The sequence below is a fragment of the Bacillus rossius genome, chromosome 1 (genome assembly GCF_032445375.1).
Source record: "Bacillus rossius redtenbacheri isolate Brsri chromosome 1, Brsri_v3, whole genome shotgun sequence".
In the NCBI taxonomy this organism is placed as follows: domain Eukaryota; kingdom Metazoa; phylum Arthropoda; class Insecta; order Phasmatodea; family Bacillidae; genus Bacillus; species Bacillus rossius.
The window spans coordinates 146,831,067-146,858,805 of record NC_086330.1 but is presented as its reverse complement, the minus strand read 5'-3'; the positions used below and the strand labels follow the sequence as shown (position 1 = coordinate 146,858,805).

Here is a 27,739-nt window from a genome sequence, read left to right as displayed (position 1 = left end):
ATATATATAGTTGTAGATAGAGATAAATATATATATAGAGAGAGAGATAAATAGATGATTTGTATATGCGTAACTACTTCAAACCTATTACAAAAAAAAAACCGAAAGAGGCATTGCAACGAATGCCGAGCATTAGCTAGATAATGGAATCTTTTCAATATCAGTAACTTTATTTTTCAGCTATTTTCTATAGTGCTTTATAGAGTCTAGATTTCATACAGACCACCAATTTTTAGATATATAGAGGTAAATAGCTATACACTGGCAGAATAAAGTTTGCCGGGATCTGCCAGTGGTATAAATTATTTTGCAAACTTGACATTCAAATTAAGAAGACAATTACTGTCTACATCTGATTTCATAAAAGGTCCCCTTCACCCTGTGTTCAGCCCGGGCAACGCCGGGTACTGCAGCTAGTTCTAATATAAAGCAAAACCATGTACATTAGTAAAATGTGCCTGCTCTGCCTTATTAATGTTCAGATTTTTTATTTGCTCAGTTTATTTATATGTATATTTTAAAGAAATGTTATTTTTTGTAATTTAAAAATGAAAAATATTTTTAGTGAATAATCTGTAGGCCTAATGTACAAGGTATCAGAAATTCAACTATAACTTATGATTAAATTTTTTATATGTTTTTCGAACTATTTCATATTTAATTTATTTTACAAAGGTAAAACATAACTTAAGTTTCTTCATAATAATATGTTACACCTGAATGTATTTTAGCTTTCTAGCATCAAAGTTGAACTGTACTAAAGAAAAAATTTCCCTTTCCCATGGCATAATGTTCAGTTCTGATGCAAAATGAACCCGACAAAATTTTGTTTCTCGCCAGAAACAGAATGAACCTCAGTGAATTAAATTTATTAGCCTAGTCCTTTTAAATTGTAGAAATATTTCTTTTGAAAATTTGACTTTTTCTAGAATAATATAATGATTTTATTTTCACGTAATGTTGTTCTAATGCTCTCTATATTTTCTACTGGTTTTGGATTTACAACTGTTCCACATCCATGTGCAGTTTGAACTGACGCGACATACTTGTCACTATTTACTCTACTCACCAAAATATTAATTGATGTAGTTTTATTATTATTATTATTATAATTTCCACTTGTGATTCAGCAAACGGCCATGTAATGGAAATTAAATACCGTAATAGTTTTGCCTAAGCAGGTTTTCTGTAACTATTTTTTTTAGATGTAAAGGTAAAAAAAAAATGGCAGACTGGCTAGATTTACCTAGCTATTCATCAGGGAAATAAATTGGAAGGTCAAGGAAAAGTCACCAATTTTTATTCACGCGAGCCAGTAGACATCCTGAGCGTTGCAGCCAGCCTTGAGAATGTGCAAGGTGTAGCAGCAAGAGAGTGTGTATTGGGGGAACAGGAGTACCCAGAGAAAACACATCAGCCCACTGCAGCATCCACCATGTTTCCCCTTTAATGAATATACAATTTTTTGACCCCACCGAATTGAACCAAGATCACTGTAGTAGGCCTGTGTGAATAGGCTACTAGTTTTTTGATGCGAAACGAATATCAAATTGAATGTTTCAAATATTCATGAAGTCTAATCAAATTACGAATTTTGTTCTGTGCAAAGCTGTACTAAACTTATTCTATAAAATACAGGATTTAAGTAAATAAAATTGTTTAGCATTAGTAATGTTTGAACTTGTTAATTTATTAACTAATTGGGTCCTATAGACTATATAAATTATAAGATAAACATGCATAATGTTAATATTGAGGTGAGCATTCATAAAAGGAACTGGAGTGCAACCTTTTGATTTTTACAAGAACCAACTTCAAGCAAAACATATACATTAGACTCCCGATTATCTGGGTGCATTTACCTGGTTTGCGGCTTAACCGTGGCATATTTCACTTCCATGAACAATTTTTTTTCTTTTTAATTTTTTAATTTGTCCGTGTTTGCACAATTGCAACAACACTCGTGTAACATTAAATACAATGTAATTAATTAGTAATGCAATGACTTAATAATTTGATGAATCAACAAAAATAATTTTGATTTTTCCTTAATAGCTATTTGCTTCCTTCAATGCGTATTTTATTTCAAAGACGCCCGAGCCGACATTTATATTCCGCATTCCGCAATCCATTATGTCAGCTCTCAACAGCAGCTCTCTGGAGAAAATGCCAGCAGAATTCAGGGCTAGTTTACCCTGTGTGTACTAGGATGCAGTAGTGGCAAATGATGGCAGAAACTCATTTAAACAACACAATCAGATTTACTTTATGCTTTTTTGGAATCTTATTAGAACTGAAATATATTTCCTACATTACATTAATAACATTATTAGGTATTTTATCAATCAGATCAGTTGGTAGTGTCTACTTCAAAATATCTGTTATGCCCTGTTTATAAACAATTTTTTTAATTTCTTAAATTTTACATTTTCTTTTAATATCAATGTTATCCAACATTTATTTAAATATACTTCAAATGTATTTAGACATACATTAGTGCTGCAAATCAATTTTAATGGAAGTAGTAGTTTCATTAAAACTGTAGTCAGCAAGCACACTTAACCTGATTGTAAAATGAATTATTTTCACTAAAATACTGTCTCATGGGGAAAAAATTATTTAGTTAGTGATGTTTTAATAAGTGTTTGTTTTCTTGGAACGAATTAGGGTGTTACTTCAATGGGCGTCTATTACAGTGTTTGTCTAGATTGTCTGGATGGATAAAATTTGAATAGTTTTTTTACATTGCTTTAATGGTGTTTTTCGGTTATCAATGGACCACTTGCCAGTCATTACCCCAGATAATTAGGAGTATACTGTACAACAAAAGAAAGCTTCAATTTTTTTATGTTTTCTATGTTTTAAAAGCTTTCCCAAAAATGCCAAAATTCACATCAGTCGCGAAGCTTTGCATCACAACCGAAGCTTCAAATAAAACAAATAGCAAATTTCCTGACGAAGTCAAATCAAATATTAAAAAGAGCTTCACGTAGTCGAAGCTTGTCACAGGTCTGCATATAGTGGTAAGCAAGTGATCTAACTATCGTATTTACTCGCATAATGTCCGCAGTAATTTGGCTACATTTTTGACCAAAAAAATGGGGTGCAGACATTATGAGGTGGAGTCCGAAAAAAAAATTTTTCCTCATAATTTTACGTTTTGTGTAGAGTAAAAAAATTGTTCTCTCATAATCAGTTTACTAGCAGAGCGCTGGTGACTGGCGACCCTCCTCAGCGAACGTGAGAAATGTGACGTGTGTCAAGATAATTGGGTGCCAGCGATTAGTGGAAGATGCCACTCTTTTTTTTTTCTTTTCTCACTCGCGTGTGCGCTCTTACGTTCAGAAGCCGCAGCCAGCCTACACAAAATAAACGCTTTGCGTGAAAAGATATTTTTTTTTAATCTTTCATTGAGACGGCCACTGACGGCACGGGGCGGATGTCTAATGTCTGCATTAGCCGGCGCCGGCGAGCCTCCCTCCCTGTCCCTTTCCCACTGTGCGTATAAAAAAACAGTGCGCATGTACCCCCACCACTTCTCCGCTACCTCCCCTACTTTGTGACAGTGTGAGTTGACGAGTACTGGCTTGTGCTATATATAGCCCATCCCCTTGCAACTCGCGTGACGTCGCAGGCAGCTGCTCAGTAGAGTGCGAGTTTCTGAGTCCGGACGGTTTCACCACGCTACAAACCCTCTCAGCGACCGCTCCGGAGAAATTAACAACTCAAGGTCAAAGCATTGTTGACAGCGTCGGTAAATTTCCATCCCGTTACTGTGCCTTTCAGGGGTGGCCAAGGTTGCTTTGTCTGGTGCGGACTTTATGCGGATTTAAAAAAATTTCATTTCAAGTATTTAAAAAGAAATGTGCGGACATAATGCGATTAAATACAGTACTTGGAACACTGGGTGTATGCTACTGAACACCTACACAACACATTGGATACTTGATAGTATGTTTGTGACCAATGACGAAGGAAGTGTCAATGTTGTAGCTCTGCGTGGGACCTGATATGTATGTTGTTTGTGTGGTCTCTTTATGAGCTGTCGCACATTGCAGTCAATATGTTCCTACCTGGAAATCAATTAAGATAATTGTCATCCTGGTTGTTAGGTGCTTGGATAATAAGTTTATATTTTCTCTTAATTGACGTTCAATTCTTATATAACTTGTGTACAACTATGTTCATAGTTTTCTTTCTGTGTTAAAGATATTTTTTTGCAGGTGATTATAATTCAATTTGGTGGAGTGGCATTTTCGACAGTGCCTCTAGACCTGCAGCATTGGATGTGGTGCATGTTCTTGGGCGTCGGCACTCTCGTTTGGACTCAGATCATCGTCTCTATACCAACAAGATCATTGCCTAGATTCTTGAAGTAAGTGGTACAATTATGTCTCTAGTCAGACACACACGCTTTGAATCTGAATTTGACTGACAAACTTTGGCTGCAGGTTTATCATGTGAAAATAAGTTGATAACATATTTATGGTCTAAATTGGCTCCCAAAACTGGTTAATGCCTTTGAAGTTGCAGCTCAACTGGTAGTTTTGTAAATAATAAAGAAAATATATTTATGATACTGCGTAATGCTTAATTGAATCAAGTTCTCCAAACACTGCAGATTTTGTCGCAGAAGTAAATACTTAGACGCTTGGCAGGTGTGCAACTCAGTTTGAAAGTTTTTAAGTTATGTACATGCAAATGAAGATATTTTGAAGAAAATATCACTCTTTTAATTAAACTAAAACAGTTGATGTACCTTAAAGTACATGAACTTGAATGCTGAATAAACCATGTGTGTCATCAAACATCACAAGAGAAAAACATGGTCGCACTTTTATTTGTGAGGCAATATTTTGTCATAAATAACTTGTTATTTAAGGATGTTTTACCTTTGGTTCCACAGTTTCAAATTTATTGGCAATAAAGGGTGTTAACCCAAAATAATTTTACTCTAGCGACAAGATTTGTGACCATATGTTGTAATACATGTTCTGAACTTATTTTTACTCTTATATGAATCTGTAGTCAAATTTAGACTTGTGTGTGTACACATACATATACACATATTTTATGTTTAATAGACACGTAGAATGAGATTTACTTTTGTTTTCAAGGTATAGAGCACTTATCAAACCGGAAGTCCATGAGAAGCCGACACCAGGAAAAATACTGTGGATACGAGGACTGACCAGACTGAGGACTCAGGTAAGATGATAGTGTATTTTCAAGTGTAATATTTAGGGACAGGACCGATATAACACCGAAAAGCATGTGAAATGAAAACACCGCATAACATGGAATTGGGAGTTAATCCACCATATAGCACCGAAAGGCAAGTTATATCGTGGAATTAAGCATTACTTAACCAAAACTATATTCAAACCATTAAAAGAAATCTTTAAATGTTTGAAATTCAAGGAATGTTGGGTGGTGGTGGTTTTTTTTTTTTTTTTTCCCTTAAAAAATTGTACCAAAAAGCATGAATCATAAAAATTAATTTAATTTTTTGTATTGTGGATCTTTTAGTGACTAACTTTTAAAACACAAATGCTTGCTAATTTATTTTTGTTCTGAATTAATCTGTTTTACACTATTTTATTGCAAAAAATGGCATATAATTTTACCTCTGTTTTAAAAAGAATTTGGACTAAAAATAAAACCATAATCTTGCCTGTAGCAATAAATTTTATTTTGATAATTTGTTAAATACAGAACAGTAAAAATCATTATTAACTACTAGAAAAAGTTTAATATTTTTAGAATTTTATAAATAATAAAAAACAAATGAATAAATTTACTGTCACTGATTATACAGTATAAACAATAAAACAAGCTCTCATCAGGCATATTTATATAACTTGAACTTTATAAGTAAATATTGTGCCAAATTTTAAACACTGCAGAAATGTAAAAATAGCATGAAAATTCACAAAAGTAATATTTGCAAAAGGACGAGCCATTAGTCTGAAACGAGTGGCTCAGGGTGGTAGACGTGTGTTGTGCGATGGAAGACATTCATATTTCTTTCTTGACTGGATAGCTGCAATAGACACTAAATACATCTATATATAAAACCAGTTACTTTTGTCTCCTGGAAGTCCGGCCCATTCCGTTATCCTATTTTTTGGGGGACGGCTTCAGTAAATTAAATATATGCTTCGAGAGTAGTTGTGTTTGAATGTATACCAAGCATTTGATAAGTTTCTTTTGGGAGTTGTTATGAATGTACCTACATGAAACGTATGTCAATTTCAACCAAAGTAAATCAGTCACAACGAACAGTGGGTTTTCCAAACTTTGGCTCTTGTGTAATCCAAGCATGGGTAAAGCCCAAATATCACCCAGTGGGTAGGCATAATGGCAGGCTAGAAGCAGCAAGGTCAACCGAGGCCAAGGGTTGGAGATGGCCCGGCCGAACGATCCATAAACCCTGAGATTTCTTCAAACTGCTCTACCAGCACCGGAGTTGGCACAGACATTTTAAACATTAAAAGTTAAGTAACATGTTTACCGTGATGCGAAGAAAAAAGTAATGAATGTAAGATGCTACTGTTAGCAGATGTTTTGAAGCACCATTAATATTGTGGTCACGAATATCAAAACCAATGCTACCTTTCAAAGATTTTAAACAAAATAAATCTAGAAACTGTTGAAGCACAGGCAACAAATTCTCACTTTGCAATTTGTTGTCATCTCGCCTGCCTCTGTTAGTGTGGTGATGCTGCATTGTGCCTGGAGTGCCAACTAGCAGATTACCGTGCGTCTGTACACTTGATATCTCAGGGCAGAGTGTTCAGTTGCAGCAGTGTTTTATAAAAAAAAATTTAAAAATTATATTTAAATTCATAGATTTTCTAGTAATAATCATGGTTTCAAGTCTGAAATGTCTACTACTACTACTACTACTATTACTACTAACCTACTTACTTTTTTTCTATTTGAGTATATATGTACTTGTATTTGTCTTGTATGTTTCGGTGCTGCAATTGTACGGCGTTGGTGGGCATGTGACAAATTTCAAATTAATTATTTAATTAACATGCTCGCGGAAAGTTCGTCACGTAGTTGCATAGAATGAAAATGTGATCGCTGGTGTGGTGCCTGGGCTAAGGGTTCCGGGAGTCTGTTGTACTGGCAATCAAAAAGTACACAAATAAAGTTGGACATACAGTTACACTTGAAGGAATACCGTCTCTGGCATGATGCCTAGGCATAGGGCCCCTGAAGTTGTTCCACCTCGTGGATGCTACACAGCCCGCCACAAAGTCCCAGGTGAAGTTACTCATTGATGAGTTCAGGTACACGTTTGGCCCATAGGCGGCCCCGTGTGGGTGAAAATAGAAAGCCTGGTGGCTAAGTCTTTGTTTAAGTGATACATACATACGCCACGCCTCGAGGGCAGATGAACAAAATTACATAGAATGCTGAATGTTTCTCGGGAGAGAATTAAGTAACTATTTAAATGACCAGCAGTTTAGAGCTGAGTCGAGAAGGACCCGCCGAGGAGCTGATTGAAATGGATTAAGAGTTACGCTATGGAAAACTACCTCGGTGCTTGCACGCGTGCGGCCCTGACGCAGAGTTAGGACCTACTGCCGCGGCCCTGGAAGGTGCCACACCGCCCAGGGTTGCGTTTCAGATGCGAAGTGCAGAGAAAACAGGAGACAAGTCAGGCTAGGTTTAAAGATGTAATTGTACATTGAACAAAGGTCATGATGGTTTGTGCGAGCAAAAACAGATGTCTTCAAAATATAATTTTCATTGCACCACCACCACTTAAAAACCTTTTTCTACAACAATGTACTATGAAGCGTTGCCAAGTTTTGTGTAGGCCGCTCATCATGCTGTTTCATAACACATCTATAAAAAATTGTGTGCTAACTATTCTGGTAAATACGGTTTTATGTATATTCACCCTTTGTTGTGGAATTTATTAGTGTTAAATGTAACTTGTAAAATGTTAGGTACTAATTATAAGTATGAGTGCTGTCAGAAATACATTTTTCTAAAATAAATTTTTTACGTACTAAATTTCTTCCTACTGATAACCATCCTAAGGAAATAAAACCAGATTTATCTTAACGCAAGATGCAATACTTTTCAAATGGCAATATTTAGATGTTAACATACTCTTTCTTTTGGTACAATGTCACATAATTTTGTGAAGTACCTTGAAACTGACTATTAGCTCCTCCCAAAATACTGTAATGTATGTATTGTAGACATAACATGTAAGGAAGATTTTAGAGTGTGTCCTCCATTATGACAAAAGTGCCAAAATGAAGGTACAACAGCCATTCTGTATATTAAAACAATTACATGGAGTAACGTATAGATATTGACGGGTCTGCATGTTCATGTCTTCAAGTAAGTAACAGAACACTGCCTGGGGTTTGTCGTGATTACATAAAAAGAGGTTAACTACTACAGTGAAACCCCTTATTTACGTTACCGTTATTTACGTTTTCCCGTTATTTGCACTATATTCTTCAGGTCCCGTTTGGTTCCCATTTAATCCAATACAATACTTTCACGCGAATTACGTCTCAAAAATCTAATCCATCCCGCTATTTACATCACGTAACAACGATAGTAGGCCTAAAAACATTGTGAAAAACGTAACTTTTATAGTCGGCAGTGAACATTTTAAATCGCAAAATAAACATATTTTATAACATGAAAAATTGCTTTTATTTCTAAACATATAATAATTTAAGCCTAGGCGTGTAAATGTCCGAGTAATTATAGCAGGAGACAATCTAAAATGTACTCGGGAAAAACGTAAACTCACGAATGTATAAACGTTCTGTTACTATATTTATGTCACAACTTAGCCGAAATACTGGTACGAGACATAAACTTCACTAGATAAAATGAGCGGAGTCTTGGTAACTGTTTTAAACGTATTTTATAATTTCGGAAGTATTATACAGTTGACGCATATCTTTTAAACTAACCATTTATATCTGGGGATCGTAAATTATTAATTATTGGTATCAAGACATCAAGATGATCGTAAACTTGAACACGTCACAGCAGGAGAAAACTGGTGCGTATACCAATAAACTGGTATTAGAACTGGACAAAACTGGTACACGGGAGGTGGAGCTTATATTTTTTTCCGCTAAGCTCACATCTGTTGGCTGGCTGCTGATGGAACGTCACGATTCTGGGCGGAGCGTTGAGTGAGTTATACTGCGCATGCGCAGCTCAGACAACACAGAGAGCCAGCCGGCAGCTACGCCGCGCTATAACAGCTGATTGAGTACGATGACCTTTCTCCGCGCACGGCGCGCTATTGACGGTAAATTTCCAATTTGTGGTCCTTTTTTTTAAATTTTTTGACTGTGGTACAATGCGTATGTGTAATGTAGCCCGCATTTGTTATGAACGCTGCAGGATGCGACTGTATTTTAATTAACTTTAACGTATTTCTTACTTTTCCCTTTATTTACACTTTCCCGCTTTTTACACTTTTTTACTTTGTCCCCATGAAAAGTGCAAATAAGGGGTTTTGCTGTACGTAGCATTCTCATATCTAGAAGATATGTTCTCTGATGTTGCATGTAAACATGCTAGCTTATGTACACGTATCTAAAGCATATTCTTGCCACTGTGAATGACTTGTTGCACCTGTTGCAGATACGGGTTGTGAATGCATTTCGCCACGGACTGGACACGCGCTTCCAATCCGTGGATGCCGCCCGCCGACAGAACCTGCTGCCCCGGGCCTCAATGGAGTTTCTGAGCGGCACCCCTGCGGAGCCGCGCACGAACAATGTGCAGATTCAGGCGGCCGTGTGATTCGACGCACTCCCCTGCGCCCCTCCCTCGACCCTGCTCCCTTTCCCAAGGAAGGAACTGTCACTTGTCACTTCCGCTATGCCAAGCTTCGTGAGGGTGAATCATCACGCTGTAGTGCTCGACTTTCTTCTCAAAATTGCAGCGTTCTTCTTGATCGTCTCTGAGTCTCTGAATAGGTTGTTATACTGTTGTTCATCCCAAGTTTCATTTAAATAATTGTTGCCTAATCAATATCCTTTAAGGTTGTTCATGTTGTTATAGGCTGTGTGGTGGTAAGATATTTCATAATGGTGCAAAAATATTGTTCCAAACAGTTTAATTTTTGTTAGATTTATTTAAACATTTAATCAGAAAAAAATATACTAACTTAAACTTTTTGAAAATGTATTTGGGGCCAATTTTGTATCAGAACACCATAATAGTGGTTGGTTTGTTTATCAAAAAATTATGTTACGAAGCATTTTTAAAAAGGGCCTAAGATTAAAATTTGAATTTAAAACTGACCAGGGTATTTTAGGGGACTCATACATAAACACTTCAGTTTCAAATAATGTTGCACATTAGGCATTGCATTAGTAATGCTTATGTGGTTATATGTAGTATAACTCCTGATATTTAATGCAAACATGTATCACTAAAAGTAGATGATAAAGTATATTGCATTTTTAAAACTGAAGAATACCACAATTTTTGATTGTTTTAAATAAGCAATGCCCAGAGAATGCTAAAACTATTGTGTTTGTTTTAAGTTTTTACATGTGCACCATATATTATAAATAAAACAGTAAGGCTATTTTGTACTATATGTTAAGGTGATGGATATACTATATTCTTTACATGTGCATTTTGAATGTTGCATTTGTTGGGCAGCTTGATTTTCTTGTTGTGCTTAAAAATTCAAGTGTGAATTATTGCATTTTTTAGTCTCATTTATGCACTAAAGATAAAATGTTAAAAAAAAAAAATTGAACTAATTTATAAGAGCTTTTTTTTTTTCTCTTGCTTTAGCAGCACTAACTTCGTTCTTTTAGGAATGATGTCTTTGAATTGTGTAGGGAAAGGTAAATATTTTTTTTCCAAATGATGTGTTTTTTAGTAATGGAAATTGTTATAAGAATCAGTAATGGAAATTGTTATAAGAATCAATATTATTTATATGCAAGATAGATCACCACCAATAGTCACATTTTCCAACCATAAAAATATTGAAGATTTTATTTCCTACTATTAGCATTAAAAAATTAAACTGAAACAATGTTTCGTGGAAATTTAATGTGGAGGAGAAATATTTCCCATGAAGGTGTGAAGTATTCATAAACCACAAGTTTGTAAAGATTAAAATTTTAAACTTAGTTTTATATAATTAAGTAATAGTGTAGATGTACATTTAAAATATTATAACACTAATATGTTTTATAGAATATGTAATCTCCCTGCCTTGTTACATATAGTACACACCACTATAAATTAACTATATGTGCAAATGGTTTCTGTTAATGTTGTTACAATTACGTATCTCTGTGAACCCTCTATTTAATGTGCGCACCAAGCAAGATTCCATTGTTTCATTGTATGCTCTAAAGATTGTAGAATTTTAGTAATTTATGATGTGGTCTGAATTGTGTTTTCTTAAAGGTTTTTGGTGTTTGCAAGCTTTAATTTTCATTCATGAATAAGTAAAAAAAAATCAAATCTATTTTATATTTAGAAAAAGTATTAAGTGGGTATATTTAAAAGTAGGGATTTCATTACTGTAATTTATAGATGTGTGAGAAGTTATTTGGTTCAATTAAGAACATAGTATAATAGTTCAGATCAGACTGAGGGAAGTGGTTTAAAATTGTCTAAAAACAAGAGATGACTAAGATCTAGGGCGGTTCTGATACCAGATACTATTATCGTACATTGGCCAATGTTAAGTACTGGTATTGGTAGTATCGGAAAAATATGTTCAAAACCTTGATTTTTTTTTGTTACTTGCTGTATTTATTTGTCATAGTTTGTGATATTTTTTATGTTTAATTATTTTAACTACTTTTTTAAGGGCAAATATTAAAAATTGTTGACTTAGGTACTGTTTAACTACAAGTAATTAGAAATGAAGATTTTACCTTATAAATAAGTGGTGCATGATTTTCAAGAAAATTGTTTTGAAGTCATTGTATCAGCTTCAGTAATTGGTATTGGAAAAGGAGGTATTCAAACAGCCCTACCAAGAACTCTTATTTTAGTTTTAACTTCTGGCACATTGACTGTCAAAAATTTAAATTCTTGTGCAATGTTTTTGCAATTATTTTATTTTTAATGTAGTGATGGGTTAAATTCCAAATTTTTGGAATCTAACTCTCCTGGAACTCTCAAGGCTTAAAAATAAATGTACAAGAAGTAAAAGTTATTAAATAGTTAAAACATTCAACCCTTTAAATGATTGTTTCCCAAACGTATGTTTCCTGAATCAATACATTTTTTAATTATATTTACGTAATTTCATACAAAAAATATAAAATGTATTGGGAGCACAGGATTTTAGAGTTGTTAGTATTGAATTTTTAAATTTGTTACATTTGAGTTCATGTTTCCTTTTAAAGTGTTTCATTCAGAATATTTAAAATAGTTGTCCGTCTGATTATACAATAACATGATGGTTTTGCAGTTTGCTCCTGCTTTTATTTCCAGGATATTCCCTAATTTTCTGTTTTTGTTTGGTATATCAAAAATATGTAAATTAATTTGTGGTATATGTGATTAATATTATGTTTTTTTTTTTTTTTTTTTTTTTTACATTCTTTGTGTAAGTTTTTATATTCTGTAAATCTAGGTGTGTGTAAATTCATCTCAAAATGGATTAAGGTGTTTTCATAATTTTTTATTTTTATATTAATGAACCTTCCACATCTCTATTAAGGCACACTTTCATAATTCTATGAAGTTTCTCAAATATATAGTTCATTAAATTGAGGGTTCATTTTTTTTTGTCAAAATATCCTTTATCATTGTTTGGTGCTGAAGTTATTTTTTCTTCCACTCTCATTTTAGTGTGTATGGTGTTATATTAGAAAGTGGTTCTCAGTTTTTTTTTTGTAGAATTTAACTTGTATTCTAAAATACCACTGTATGTCATTCAGGTTTGAACTTTTTTTTTTCTGCGAAGTTGACTGACAGTAATAGGGTAATCAATACAGCAAAATGGAGAAATCCTCCGTTGTACTCACTGCCATAGTTATGATACTGATAGTGCTACCAGTGTTTTGCAGTTTTCACCATTTATTATATATTTTCATGCTGCTTTACTAGTCATCTCAGTGTAATGTTGCCCTTAATAGTTTTTGTGAGTTACTGATTCTCAACATTTTTTTCTTCACACTTCATAGGTGACAATTTCCAAACTTATTTTATGTTTTTTTCATGTGGTACTTGTAACGTTATTATGATAACCATCAAGATGTAAATACAATGGTTGGAAAATGTACTTGCTTTGAGTTTTGTTGAGCTATGATCAGACATGCTCACAAGTTTTTATTTTTATTGGCATTCATTCATTGATTGTGTTGAATCTTTTTTTGTACCTATGTGCTGATATTTTATAATAGTTAATTGGATTTTGGTATGATTTTTGTGGGGTTGAGATTACTTAGAATTTTAAAAAGAATTACATGTAGGGGAACGTACCATAGCACCTGGATAATTTCTTTGTTAGGCTGAATAAAATTATTTAAATTATTTATAACTCTAAATGCTGGGTTAAATATTAAAACCTCAGAAAAAATTCAGGTTCATAATGTGTCATTTATTAACATTTGGTGCTACAAATATTTAATTTGTTATAATATAGGAAACATGCAAATGAAGATACTGAACATTAAAATATATACAATTAGTTAAACTCAAGGATTTATGAAATATAGATCTCATAATTTCTAAAGAATATTTTTTAAAAAAACTGCATGATTTAATGCATTATAAACAATTTATTATTATTTAAATTAATCTGAACTATTATTTGTCACCTGGTTGGAAGCCAACTTGAACATCGCTGAGGAAGATATAAGCAAAATGCTTGCTGGTTTGTCATGTTGAGTAATACGTTTCTTTGCCTCGAGTCTCATGCTTCATTCAGGACTCTATATCCAGATCATTAAAATTAATAACTCAAATATGAAACAGTTAATGTTATTCAGAAAATAAATTTTCATTTGTATGGAAGTTAAGAAAATGTCCCGCAGTAAAGTTGGGGGGAAAAACAATGTAAATTGGAACCTTATACACTACTAGTTATACTATACAAGCCTGAAATTGATATATGCCATTCAATTGATATAAAATATTTTGTTTGCAGTTGTTATTGTAACTCCAAAAATATGTATGCCAATGCCAATGTGCACAATTTTTTTTCCATTCTCCCTGGAATGATCATTGAGGATAGAAATAAACTGTGTAATCATGTAAGTTGTAAGACCACTGATAAGGGAAAAGCCGTAATGTAGCTGAAGATGTAATTCGTTAGTGTTGATAATTAAGTAGTAAGCAATAAAGAGTAGGAAAATGTGAGTCAAAGGGGTTAAGTATTGTTTTAGGAGGATCATTACTTAAAATCTTATTGTTGTTTGAATTGTACCTAAAGTAAGTTATATTATGGCAGTTTAGAATTGTGTTGATATAGAAAGAAAGCATTGGCAACCTATTTCTCCGTATCAAAGTGGATACTCCTCTGAATTTGTTTTCTTAATTTTCTCTTACTGTATTAGATGGACGTGTTACTTCAGTGTATTCAAGGACTCTAGTTCAAAAGTGAGCATGTTCAGTTTTTTTTTCTATTGGTAATAGTGGGTCGTCACTCGTTAAGAGATACATAGTCAAGTTTGAGGTGAGCTGAAGATTTTGTCTTCAAGCCGAGTCAGTCTGAATTTAAGGGTTTAATTTGTTGGAATCAGATCTATTTAGTGTTTGCGTCACTTTTGAGTTGAACCTTGCATTTATGGGAGACCTTTCTTTTTATCTAGTTTGATTATAGATTAATTATCTACGTGTTTCAAGGTTCTGAAGTTTTGGGTCTGGGTAGGTTTTTTTCTTTCTTTCTTTGTGAATGCTGTGCTATGTACAGATATATGCATTTAAAAAAACATTTCTGTTCTGAATTATGTGTACATATAAAGTAGTATTTGAACTTCACTATAGTAGTTGTTAGTTATTGGTTTTCAAAAGTTACAGCAAATCAAAGGTACACCTAAATTAACCACGCATGTAAGTAAGCATTGAGCAGGTAGTGCATCGAGACATACATCAGGATTTTCTGTACAAGTAATGCTTGAAATTAATGTATTAAATTGTAATGAAAATCTCTGAATGATAAATTACATAACTGTAGTTTAGGAACTAATTTTTCCCCCTGCTTATAAACCATTTAGGAACTGGTTGCATTATAAAATTCTATTTTACTTCACTTGCCATCTTTACAGAATTAACTGCCATAACAGACTAACTACTCTTTTTCTTACAGATCTTTTGGTTGAGATTATGTATCATTTGTGCCAACTCCTGTGCAGTTTATTAATTGTGTAGATACACACTTGCTTGTATTGTTATATTTTGACATACAAATTACAAGTGTGTCTGCTCAAGTCCATAATATTTTTCTTTTTATCTATAAACTCACGTGTTTGGAGAATTCTGCACTTTAAAAAGTTTTTTTTTTTCCGAATTAATGTCTAATTGTTTAACTTTTTTTTTACTTGGTACTTGTTTAAGCCTATTAACTGTTACAAGCATTTTAATCACACATTACAAACTTCACATTCATTTTGAAGTACAGTCAAACCTCTATCTATCGTTTTTCAGGGGACCAACAAAAAAATTCAGTAGATGCGGACATTCAATAGATGTGGACTTCACTCTTAAGAATTTTTAAAAAATAATATTTAACTTCAAAATTAGTGTCAGAAATATGTCAGTTACTTGTCATTAAAGTTAAATCAGTTGAAAAATAAATAAAAATGGAAGTATTTTACTTAATTCAATTTACACTTGCAAAAAAAAACATAAGCACAATAAATCTACATGGAAATTAAAGTCGTTTTCAATATCCTGAAGTCTGAAATATGTTTACTCATGTCATCAAATGTAGAGCTGTTCTGAAGAAGCCGATTTTGCCAATATTTAATTGAATCGGCATTTCTGCCGACTTCCGATATGCTTGTTAATTTTCGGCCGATATTACTGAAAAACGAGAGAGACTGCCATAACCTAAAAATCCACGAGTACCCTTTTCAGTTTTCGTAGTAGTACTGCATTATTTCAGATCGCATTATTTCTTCGCAACATGTGCCAAACGTACATATAAAAATTTAACATCCTTTTTTTCAATAATGTTCTTTAATTTTAATATGTCATAAATAAATACATTACCGTCACGGTAAATAGACATTTCGGTTGTAACGGTAACTGTAGTGCAAATGTGGTAGCTTTCGTGCTTCTGTAGTAATTATGGTATCGACAAAGAATCTTTAGTTCTTTTTATGGTAATTATCTTAGGATAACAATTGGGTTTGTACTGTAGTTATGGTACATCATCCATATTTATTCGTACGTTGTTGTTCATTTGTCTTTTCTTCATATTTACGTGCGCCATTACTTGGCTGCAGATTTAAGGTGATATTTACTACTGTATACTATCATTACTGTTTTTATGACGGTTTCTTTCTAAGAAATGGTTATTTCTGCAAAATATTTATGGTTAAACGATCATCTATTATAATTTATAGTGACGGGACCACATATTTTGAACGAACAATGCGGACAAAACGATAATTCGAACATCGGTACAAGCGGACTTTTTTAACCTTAGTTGTATGGCAATTTTGCCGGGACCGTAGAAAGTATACGATAAACACGGACAATCGATACATGCGAGTTCGATAGATAGAGGTTTGACTGTATATTTAATCAAATTTTTGCCATCATGTGTAATCTTATTGATGACAAGTTGTAAAAGTTGTCTTGGAGCTTAAAGAAAAATTTGAATATTGAGTTGAAGTTGAGCAGTGGATTCTATTTATAAACTTGTTGCACTACTAATAATTTATTAGTCAAATTATAGATTCATTTGAATTAATTTTACATTTGACTCTGGTTTATCATATTACTAACCTCTCTTAATGCCTACAAAATCTGTACCATTAGGTGAACAGGTATGTAATCCCCCATATTCTAACAAGTCTTCCAAATGTGATCTGGCATACTACTATATGTAAAATAAGATGGAAATCGCTGAGTGACTCTCCAAGTGTAGTGTCTCCAAAAATTATTTTTGAAGTGAAGTCTCAGATTTTGTGAAGATAAATAAAATAGGCATACGCCTGTAACGGTCTCGCACACTTTTCTAGCATTATGATGAATCCTTTGTTAATGATTCATTTGTAATTCATGTCAAGGTATTAATTATTTCTATTACCAACACTAATTTGGAAATCAAAAAAATAAACCACCGATAATAATCTTTACTTATGTATGGGTATGTAGAACATATTTGCAAATCTTAGTGATGCATTGTATTATTTAGCTTAAAAATGTTGCAGAAACTGCTAATAAACTTAATAATTAGGCATAATAAAAGTTAAATTCAATATTTAGATAGCAGTTCAGATTCTGTGAAGTGATGGAATTTATAAATAAGCATTTCAAAAGGTTTTGGGTTACATGTTTATGTATGTATCATATTCGTGTTTGAAACTGTACTTTTTATTTTTTGTTTTACACATAAAGTTGTCAAACTGTTTTTGATATGCTACTGTGCATTATTAAAGTTTGAGTACTTATGTGATTTGTCCCTTTCTTTATTTGTGCATAATATGTTATTAGATGGTGGTGTGGATTGATTTTAATTTAGGCATTAAAAGCTAACACAGATTTTTACCTCTGGTATTATTTTCATTTCATGAATTTCTTCTATTGGGAAATGAACAATGGTGCAGTTATATTTACTTAATTTGTACTCTGCCTAAAGAGATACTTTGGTAGAATTGCAGATAGAGATAGGATTTATGCTGTAGTAAGAGTTTGAATGCTCTTGTTTGCTTAGCATTAATTATGGCAACTATGCAACTCACAAAGCTGGTTACTGTTTGAGGATTATTAGTTTAATACCTGGGATAATATACACATACCCCCACCTCTTACTGTATTAGATAACCAAATAATCATAAAAAGTATATTTTGGAAGCTCATTGTAATAAAATTTTATGCAGTGTATGTCATTATGTATTGTTACACATATCAAGTGATAGCTGAGAATGTGAGAATCTTTCATGAGTTCAGGTCCTAAATGTGATTGTATTTATCGGCTACCACCGTGTGTATTTTTGTATTAGGGACTTTGTGGGTGAACCTTTCGTTTTATCATGCCTACGTGATTCGAGTAGTGTTGCCTAAACATCTTGACCAGAAGTATTTTTCAGAAAATCCAAACGGCAGAAAGTTTGGCTTTTTTATGCAGTTTGTTTTTTTCTCAGATCACTGCCATTGTTTGCATCTTGCCAGCGCGATATGCAACCTTTTTATATGCATCACTTTCGGGTGAAGTTGACACAAAAGGAAATGTCGGTATGATATTACTGTATGCCGGGAATGAACGTGATAGTGAGTTATTAGCCACAATTTAAATACTTTTGAGATATTTGCAATTCTTTAAGATTTTTTATTTGTATTAAATAATAGTTTAAAAAATTCTTATTTAATAAAAACTATTTTTGCAGTGATTATGAATTTTTTTTTTCTTAGTACAGACTGAGGTTTGTGTGCATTTCTCAAGGCACTGGAGTGCACAAATACTGACTGAAATATGTCTAGAGGGGAAAATATAGTAATACTGGGGAGGGGGGGGTACTTTTTTATCCAAATGTTGAACTGAATTTATTTAATTTTGCTAACTGCTATAAACTTATGTATGAATAAAATTAACTTGATAAGTGGCTATAATATAAATTGTGGTTAACAGATTCAAGTCACGTTTTCCATCTCTGAATTGTTCATTATTATATTGTTGAGATGATTTATTTTTAGTGTAATTTGTAACATTGAAGGTACAATTCTTGTTCTTATATTTATATATATATATATATATATATATATATATATATATATATATATATATATATATATATATATATATATATATATATTTGTATTGGTTAACTACATCTTTCTCTGTACATGCAATGTGAATGCAAAGTTATGCAGTTTGTGTGATTTCATTGAACCAGTCCTATTCACCAATGACCAAGTTGATTTTATTCTCCCCCCTCCCCCCTCTACTCTAGAATGCTATGTTTTTTATTATTATTTTTTAAATTATTTCCAATAATGAAAGGCATTGGTAAAACACGAGAAATTTAGTCTTGCCAGTTTAATGTGGTAATTCAACACAAAGCTGCTTCTTCTGCTGCTGAAAACTTACTACATAAGGTATATTGTGAAACATTTCCAAGTTGATGTTACTTGGTACTTAGTTCATTATTTTTGAGAGCAATCTTTATGGGCCAGGTTTGACAGCTTATTCAACTGGCACTTCTAAGTTAATATCTAGCTTATCTAGACTAGCAAGATCTTAAAATAGAAAGTATGCTTGTATAATAAATGTTAAAAATAGTTCTGTGGCCCACGAGGTGTATTGTACTAATTTAATAGCTATGCTTTTCTTAAGTTTTCCACTTATCAGCAAAGTTATATTCAAATTTTCTTGCATAATCAAACTGATGTACATAACCAAAGTAACTAAAGGCATAGCCAAGTCTTTTCCAATATGTAATTTAACCCAACCTAATTCACTTGTGGGTCACATATTTTAAATTGGTAAGCAAACTGTTAAAACTTATATTACTTCATTATATTATGAGAACTTTTAATGAACAATGACACATTGGATGTTATGTGTGTAAACGATAGTACATACATCAAAAGAGACAAAAATTTATTTTGACCACATGGTGGCATTTGTATATTGCCATTTGGTCAAATGTTTGTTATTTTTTGTTTTGTCCCATCTCTTTTGGTGTCTACTATTTCAATAGTGCATTATTTTAGGGGTTTGTTATTGATATTTTCAGAAGGTAAAATTTCAGTTTTTGGGGTGTTCATTGTGTAGCACATCTGCGGCACACTTGTAATATATAATACCAGAAAGAAAAGCTGTAAAAGACATTCAATATCATAGTATATATTTATATTTAAAAGCTTTGTTAGTAATGTATGTTGCATGTGTTGTACATTTTACTAGAAAAATTTTCGTTGGATGGTTGAAACAGTGAACATATGACTGCGATCTTTGCACTCCCATTTCATTTTCTTTGCCTGATACTCAAGAGTTGAATGTTAACAAGTGCTTAATTAAAAAGCCTGTAACTGTTTTAGGACTTGGTTCATTATGAAGCAGTTCTATATGTGTGTAGGTACATATTTCTCAGTTTTCAGGTACTGAAGTTTCCTAGAACAGTTGCCTGCTTTTTCTAATTAGTAACATGCTTTATTTTTTTTTTATTTATTATAGTTCAAAAAACCTTTTTATACATAGTTTGTAATTATTTATTTTAAGTTAGACATTTTAAGTATATGCTGTGTTTTCCCTCATTTATTATTAATAGTAATAATTTAGTACATAGTGTTAAAATTAATGTACTTATTGTAGTACTTATTTGCATTGTGTTTAAGCATTTTTGTGCATTTATGTTATTTCTCGCATTATTCTACTTGTAACATTTTAAGATAGAATTATAAAAGGTTCTAGCACTGTGCCTTCCTCGTCATTTTCAAGTAACCTCGTAGGTAGTTTTTCAGCAGTTTGTAATCTCTTGTACTACGGCTGTAATATTGATGTGAACAGACTGAACATTAATAAAGTTCTTGTTTTATACCTTATGCTTTTATTTCCACATTGTTTAATATAATAACAAAAATGCTTGGATTTCATGTAAAATTTTGTTAGTAGGCAAGACTTTTAGCATGGAAACTACAATTTTAAGAGCCAAATAGGAAAAAATTTTATACTTACAATTAAATTTGTTTCTATAGCATTTATCTTTCAGCCATTGGCTGAAGAAGAAAAGATATAGTACGTAGTAACTTAACATTGAAAAAGACAACCTATGGTTAAATTTTACAAAGCAGTGTTGCAACACTGTTTGTCCTGACAAGCATAATTGTTAGTAGGGAGTTGGGCATCTTTCACTAAAATAGTGATAACAGCCTATGTGTCATAGCTGCTGTCCACATAACTAGGGTCATGAAATATCATACTTGCCAATTTTTACGATTTTCCCGTAAAATGTACAGATACACAGTGTCTTTTACGGTTGTATGGGAGCGTGTAATTTCTTACGATTTTTTTTGTTTCACCGACTTCAAAATAATAACCATTTATAAAATAGCGATGTTTAAATTAATTTACAATTCCATAAAAGCATGCAATTATTTTGCCAAATTTACAATACACCTACTACCGTATGTACTCGTGTATAGCGCGCCCTTTTTTCCCCTCAAGTAAAGGAAAAAAAAAGGATGCGCGCTATACACGGAAAAAAAAAAGTGAGTAGATGCGGCGGGGAGTGGAAGTCGTTAACTGCCGGTGACGGGTGACGTTTCTGGCCAGCCCCCCACCCATACGCACAAGCAACAAGGCCTCTCTTTCACACACACACACGCACGCACACAACCTGGTCTCTCTCTCTCACACACACACACACACACACGTGCGCGCGCAAGCTCGCAGGTCTCTTGTTTATTTTTAGACCTCCCCCTCTACCGAAAGACAACGCAGCTAGTAAAATAAAAAAGAGAGAGAGAGAGTGTTGACACCAGTCCCCCCCTTCCACTTCCTTCGCTTTGTCGCAGCTGCTACCGGTGAGTCATCTAGTCCTCCGTGTCACATTCCTGCCTGCCTCCCTTCCTCCCGCCCACGTACCAGTTGTGACGATACAGCGCTTCATTATCTTCCATCTACACAGCAGAGTTTAAGTATTTTCCTGACGCATCACCACACATCAATTTAAATTATCATTTGTTTCATACGTAATTACTTAACAGGTACCACAAAATGTTAGTACAATTTATTTACGGGAAAAACAAAAATTTTTTTCTTTGGAATTTGTTGCAAAAATCGTGGTGCGCGCTATACACGAGGGCGCGCTATACACGAGTAAATACGGTACTTAAATAATATAAACCTGCAGGGATAGATTTTAACGATTTAACTGGACTGTCCAACGGACAGGTATAATTGGACACTTACCTGTCCGTAACTAATTCCACCTGTCCAGCTTACGTTAAAAAAATTACTGGTTATAAACTTGATATGTATATGCTTAAGAACATCACTGTACTCAAAACAAGTCAGTTTTACACTATTTTAATATTAATAATAAAGTTTTAAATATTGATTTAAGTGTTTTGCACTAAATCACTGGTTTAATGTGTCTGAACTACTATCAGATGAACTGTCATCAGATGCCACTTCCTCATCTTGCTGCAGCCTAGCTACGCACTTTCTGTATGGGGGCTGAAATGGTCTGCGCTTTCTCTCACCACGATTAAACCAAAGTTCAATAGCCGGGGTAGGATCAAAATCACAGACACTACTTCATTTCATCTGGATACGCATCAGTGATGATAATGTATCATCATTAAGTTTGTTGCGCCAGTTTGTTTTGGTAGACTTCATCAAAGATAATCCTCTTTCACAATCTGCAGTGTGAGCAGGTAGAGACAACACAAGATCCACGAGTGAAAGAATATTAACAAATTTGCTCTTGTGTCTTGTGTTTATTTCCCTCCAACTGGCTTTGTACACAGGAGTACAATCCTGGTAAACAATTTTCAGAGCTGTCCATTCTGGCTCCACCATTTCACACTGAACATTATTGTTCACAAGGGATCTTGAAAAATGTAACATCTTAATGATGGATGTGTCACCAAAGTGTTGTTCATTATTAGAAGGCCATGTTTTGAAATTGAAAATATTGGTTGCAACAAGTAATTCAGACATTTCAGTGTCTTTATCTGTGAGTCGAGATTCCAGACATCTAACAATGATATTTATAGCATCAGTCTTGTTTGAGGAATGTAAAGCAATACCTTTCAGCTGTCTTCCTTCCGGTTTCATCGATTTTCTCCAAGAACGTAAATGAAAACCTTCACTGATACTCAGTTTCTGCAACATGCAAATAGTCTCTTGTATGGTTGAATTTGTCTCTGCTATTGTCAAACCTGAGACCTGGAAAGACTGTGATAAGTAACTCAATGCACAGAGTATGTCACAAAAGAAATGCAGGTACTGTACCAATTCCAAACTTTGCAAAGATTCTTTAACTAATTTGCATGTTGAATTGGTGGATGCATCACATTTGGAGTCTTGCAGTAGATTTGTTGCAGTCAAGTGAAGAGCAGGAATTATTTTGATTACATTTGTGACACATGATTTCAAGTGTGGAATCCAATGAGTTCCTCCAAATCTTGTGGGCGCGTAAAACTTGATCTTAAGTGTTTCGCAGGAATTCTTTAGAAGACTGCGATGAACTGGGCTGTGATGGTAAAATGAATAAACCTTTCTCAAGAAAATGTCAATTTTAGAATGTAGTGGTATTTGGACGAATGCTGATTTTACAGCGAGCTCCAAGCAGTGAGCCATGCAGTGAACAGCAACTAAATTTGGTTGCATGTTTTCTTTCAATTTCGCTTGTACACCATTACGTAAACCTCTCATTACAGCTGCACCATCACTGGCAAAGCTTACCAAGTGTTTCTTCATGTTCACACTGTCATAACCACAATATTCATGTAAAACGGTTAAAATGCACTCAAATATCTGAGTAGCATTAGGCCTGTCGACATGCCTGACTGCTACAAAGTCAGTATGGATCTCCCCTTCAAGTGCGTACCTCATATACACAATGACCTGCTCAAGCACAGCACTGTCGGTCGACTCGTCACACATCACAGAAAAATAATTTGCACTTTTCAAATTATTTTCTAATGATTTCAATTCAGTTTCAGCACTTACACTCATGAACTCTTTACACTTTTTGTCTGTAAGGTATGTATTGCCTACATCGAGGCCTTTCTGTTTATCAAGTGCACATTGCCACCTAAAGTCTGTTAACGGTCGTCCATGTTTCGCCAGTGCATGAGACGTACGAAAAAGCAACTGCATTTTTGCTAGTGCCTCTTTATTTATGCTCTGCAAAGCCTTTTCTGCCAGAGATGTACTTGGTGTGGACATTTGCACATTTTGTAATTCTTGACACTGCCTATGACAACTACTTGCTGCATGGGACGTGAAGTTTTCTTTACGAAAACTTGAACATCCTTTTACCAATGCCGACTCGAATGCTAGTTTGGGATACACTTCACAGACTTTGCAGTACATTTTTTTCTGAGCATTATCATACCGAACCCATTGAAATTCTGTACACCAGTTCTGAATAAACTCACGTGCCCGCACTTTCTTATCATATTGATTATCGTAGTCTTTCTTGTCGTCGTCAGTTTTCCGTTTTTTTTCCGGCGGCTTTGAAGCGCCACTTACAAATCGCCACATTGCTGCACAAACAACTCTAATGTATAATATTAAAATATTGCGCGCCTTTACGTCATAAACACCTGTCAAGATAGACACGTTAATTGTTTGGGGTGCCAGTTCACACGTTAAACGAATGAGAACGAAGGCATGTGAAGAATTTGTGACGGGAGGAAGAGAGAGATTGATGGAGGGAGGGTAGCAGGAAGGGAGGGAAAACCGGTTATCACTGCCACATGGCTGCACGCACGCACACACTCTTTCGTCTCTCTGGCTGGTTTATTTTTAGATTTCCCCATCTCCCCCTTCTACAACAGCCTTGCTAGCGCCGGTGGAAGTCGTAAAAGAGAAAGGGAGTGGAAAAAAACGTGGAGTAAAATAACTGCGCTGTAATAAAACTCCCGGAAGGATCGCACCATATTTTATTACTCAATAAATCGGCATAAAATGTGCGACCCTCGACCCTTATGCGGGTAAATGGGTAAATACGGTACTCCTGACAGACTTGTGTGGGCTACTGAATGTTACGTTGAAATTTAATAGTAACCTGTCCCCCCCGGACAGGCACGTTTCGTTATATACCTGTCCGGGCGGAAATTTGCCTGTCTCGGACAGGCGGACAGGCGTTAAAGTCGAACCCTGTAAACATGAGTTTTTATGCATTGCATAACTTGATGTCGCCACTCGCCATGCTTCGGCAATTGGCAGTCATTGGCCATGTAGCACGTCACTTGTCTAACGGCAAGAATTCCGAAGATACACGAGCAAGTAGTCAGGTTTCTTTGGTCAAGTGACTCCGCTTCCTGTAGTTTTCCATCGTGGCCACGCGTGACAAAGTAGTTTGTAAATATGGCGATTAGGTTTTAGATGTTGAACGTGGTTATCAATGTTTGTAAAGTGTGAAATTACGATCTTATATTTTGCGTGTGTATTTTTTGTTTCAGTTTTGTTTTTAATGGTGTAATGGTATAAAAACATTACTGAAATGAGTTGTGCAGGAAAAAAACTGTATTGGCAATCTTTTCCTGAAGATTATACAAAGGAATTTCCATTTGTTCTTAAGTCTGAAAAGGGCAGCAAGTTTGCCTTCTGTAGCATTTGCAGGTGCGACTTGAATGTGTCGGATGGTGGTAAAAATGACATTTCAAATCACGTGAAGTCTATCAAACATACAAGCTATGTAAAAAATATTGATTCTAGCCGTAAAATAAACAGTTTTTTTGTCAGTGCCGGGCACGGAGCCGATAACGTTATTAGAGCAGAGTGTTTGTTTACATCGTTCTTGCTTGAGCACAATATCCCGCTTAGTATATCTGATCATACAAGACCAGTTTCCCGATTCAGAAATAGCGAAAAAATATGCTTGTGGAAGAACCAAGACAACAGCGGTTGTGGGAGAAATGGCTAGAGAAACAAGAGAAGGCATTATACAACAGTTACAGAGAGTACCATATTCCGTGGCAACAGACGGAACTAACGATACTGACTCAAAAATATATCCTATTGCAGTGACGTATTTTGACAAAGATGTTCAAAATGTTGTTACAACTGTTATCTTTACCAGAATTACAGGGCGATGCAACTGGCAGAAATATGGAAATATAGTTGTCAGTGAACTAGAAAGTTTGAATGTACCTCTAAGTTATATGGTGGGATTTTCTTCAGACAACGCGGCAGTTATGCTAGGTAATAAAAATGGCGCAGTTCAAGTTTTGGTAGAGAAACAGAAGGGGCTCGTTGTCATGGGCTGTTTGTGTCATTTAATTAATTTGGCTGGAGAAAAAGGCACTGCTTGTCTACCGGTTAAAATCGATGAACTGTTGATAGATATATACTATTATCTACAAAAAAGTTCCAAACGAAAAGACAGCTTAAAAAAATTTCAAGCACTCCATGGTGAAGAAACAAAGAAAATATTAAAACATGTAAGTACCAGATGGTTGTCTCTTGGCAAATGTTTGAAGAGACTTGTTGAAGAATGGGATCCATTATTGAGTTTTTTCAAGAACCAACTGATTGCACAAAAAACCACATTCTTCTAACCTGTCATCTTTTGTGATTCCAAAAAAACTCGATGGTGAAACGAGTTGCAGCTTGGAAGTAAAGAAGGTTTCTCAGAAATCTAGTAGCAAACACAACATACATTTCACTGAAAAGATAGAAGGTATCTCTAAGAAAAGAAAGTCAAGTGCAGATGGTGTCAGTTTCAGCTGGGTCTAATAAGAAAGTGCTTATAAATTCTTAGAGTAAAAATGTGTCAAAGCCTGCAGTAAGTTCAATGCAAAATGCATCTCGTGAGGAAATGCTGTTCATGACTTTGTCATCCCCTGTAAACAAGGCTGTCTGTTTATTTTTATTAAGTGTGATCCCAGTATTTGATAAATTTAATACAATATTGCAGTCATCATCTCCACTAGTTCATAAATTGGATACTCTGTTGCATGATTTCTTGAAGGAACTGATGTTAAGGTTTGTTCAACCAAGTGCTATGAAGAACTGTTCAGTGCTTGAAGTCAAGTACCATTCTGTTGAAATTCAGCGACTTGATGCAGATTTGTTAATCAGCAATGCAGGCAGCATCACAGATTGTTTGTTCATTGAAAGAAGCTGATAAGATGATGTTCTACTCATCTGTGAGGAATTACTTTGTAACTTCATGTGACTATATAGTAAATAAATTTCCTTTCAAAAATGAAGTCTTGAAGAAAGCAAGTGTTGCGGACCTTGACAACATTGGCAGTTCAAGTTTTAGCAATGTCAAGTTCTTCATTGAATGATTTACATTTATTTTACATGTTGGTGAGAATGAAACTAAAGACCAGGCATTGGACGAGCTTCAGAGTCAGTTTTCAGTTCTTCAGGTTGAAGATATCTCTTCGTTTGTCAATATGGAAGAGTCAGTAGTTGCTAAGTGGGTCAAAATATCTCGTATTGTAGATATCGCAGGGAAACAAAAATTTGACAGGGTATTCGGTGTCATGCAGTCAATTTTAACTCTTCTGCACAGCAACCTGGATTCTGAGCGTGTCTTTAGCCTTGTAAAGAAAAACAGGATTGAGTTTCGCTCGCAATTGTCTGCTAAAGTTCTTGAAAACATTTATGTTGTTAAATGCAAGCCATCAGGGGGAAAGTGCTATGAGCAGAACTTCAGTGACAATTTTTTGAAGAATGCAAAGCATGCAACTGTACAAACTCTTATGAAGAAGAATTAAATCAGTGCAGCTGTGTTAAAGTAAAGCTGTAACTGTTAGTTACCATGTGTGTAAATAATTGAAGTGTAATACAAGCTACAAGACAGTCCAAATGAGCTGAATTTATGAACTATAGAGGTAAGCGAAGAGTATTAATCATGTTTTCTTATGTGTTTCGGGAATT

General features: G+C 34.3%; 1 protein-coding gene across 1 annotated transcript in view; it reads left to right on the top strand.

The window, feature by feature from the left end:
* The window catches only part of LOC134546260 (plasma membrane calcium-transporting ATPase 4-like), a 155,388-nt gene extending 134,681 nt beyond the window's left edge, over window positions 1-20,707 (top strand). Inside the window, exons 18-20 of the mRNA XM_063388962.1 lie at window positions 4,224-4,375; window positions 5,118-5,208; window positions 9,646-20,707. Coding sequence (XP_063245032.1) covers window positions 4,224-4,375; window positions 5,118-5,208; window positions 9,646-9,807 — 405 coding nt within the window. The 3' untranslated portion in view covers window positions 9,808-20,707. The remainder of the gene's footprint in view (window positions 1-4,223; window positions 4,376-5,117; window positions 5,209-9,645) is intronic.
* The last annotated feature ends 7,032 nt before the right edge of the window (window positions 20,708-27,739 follow it).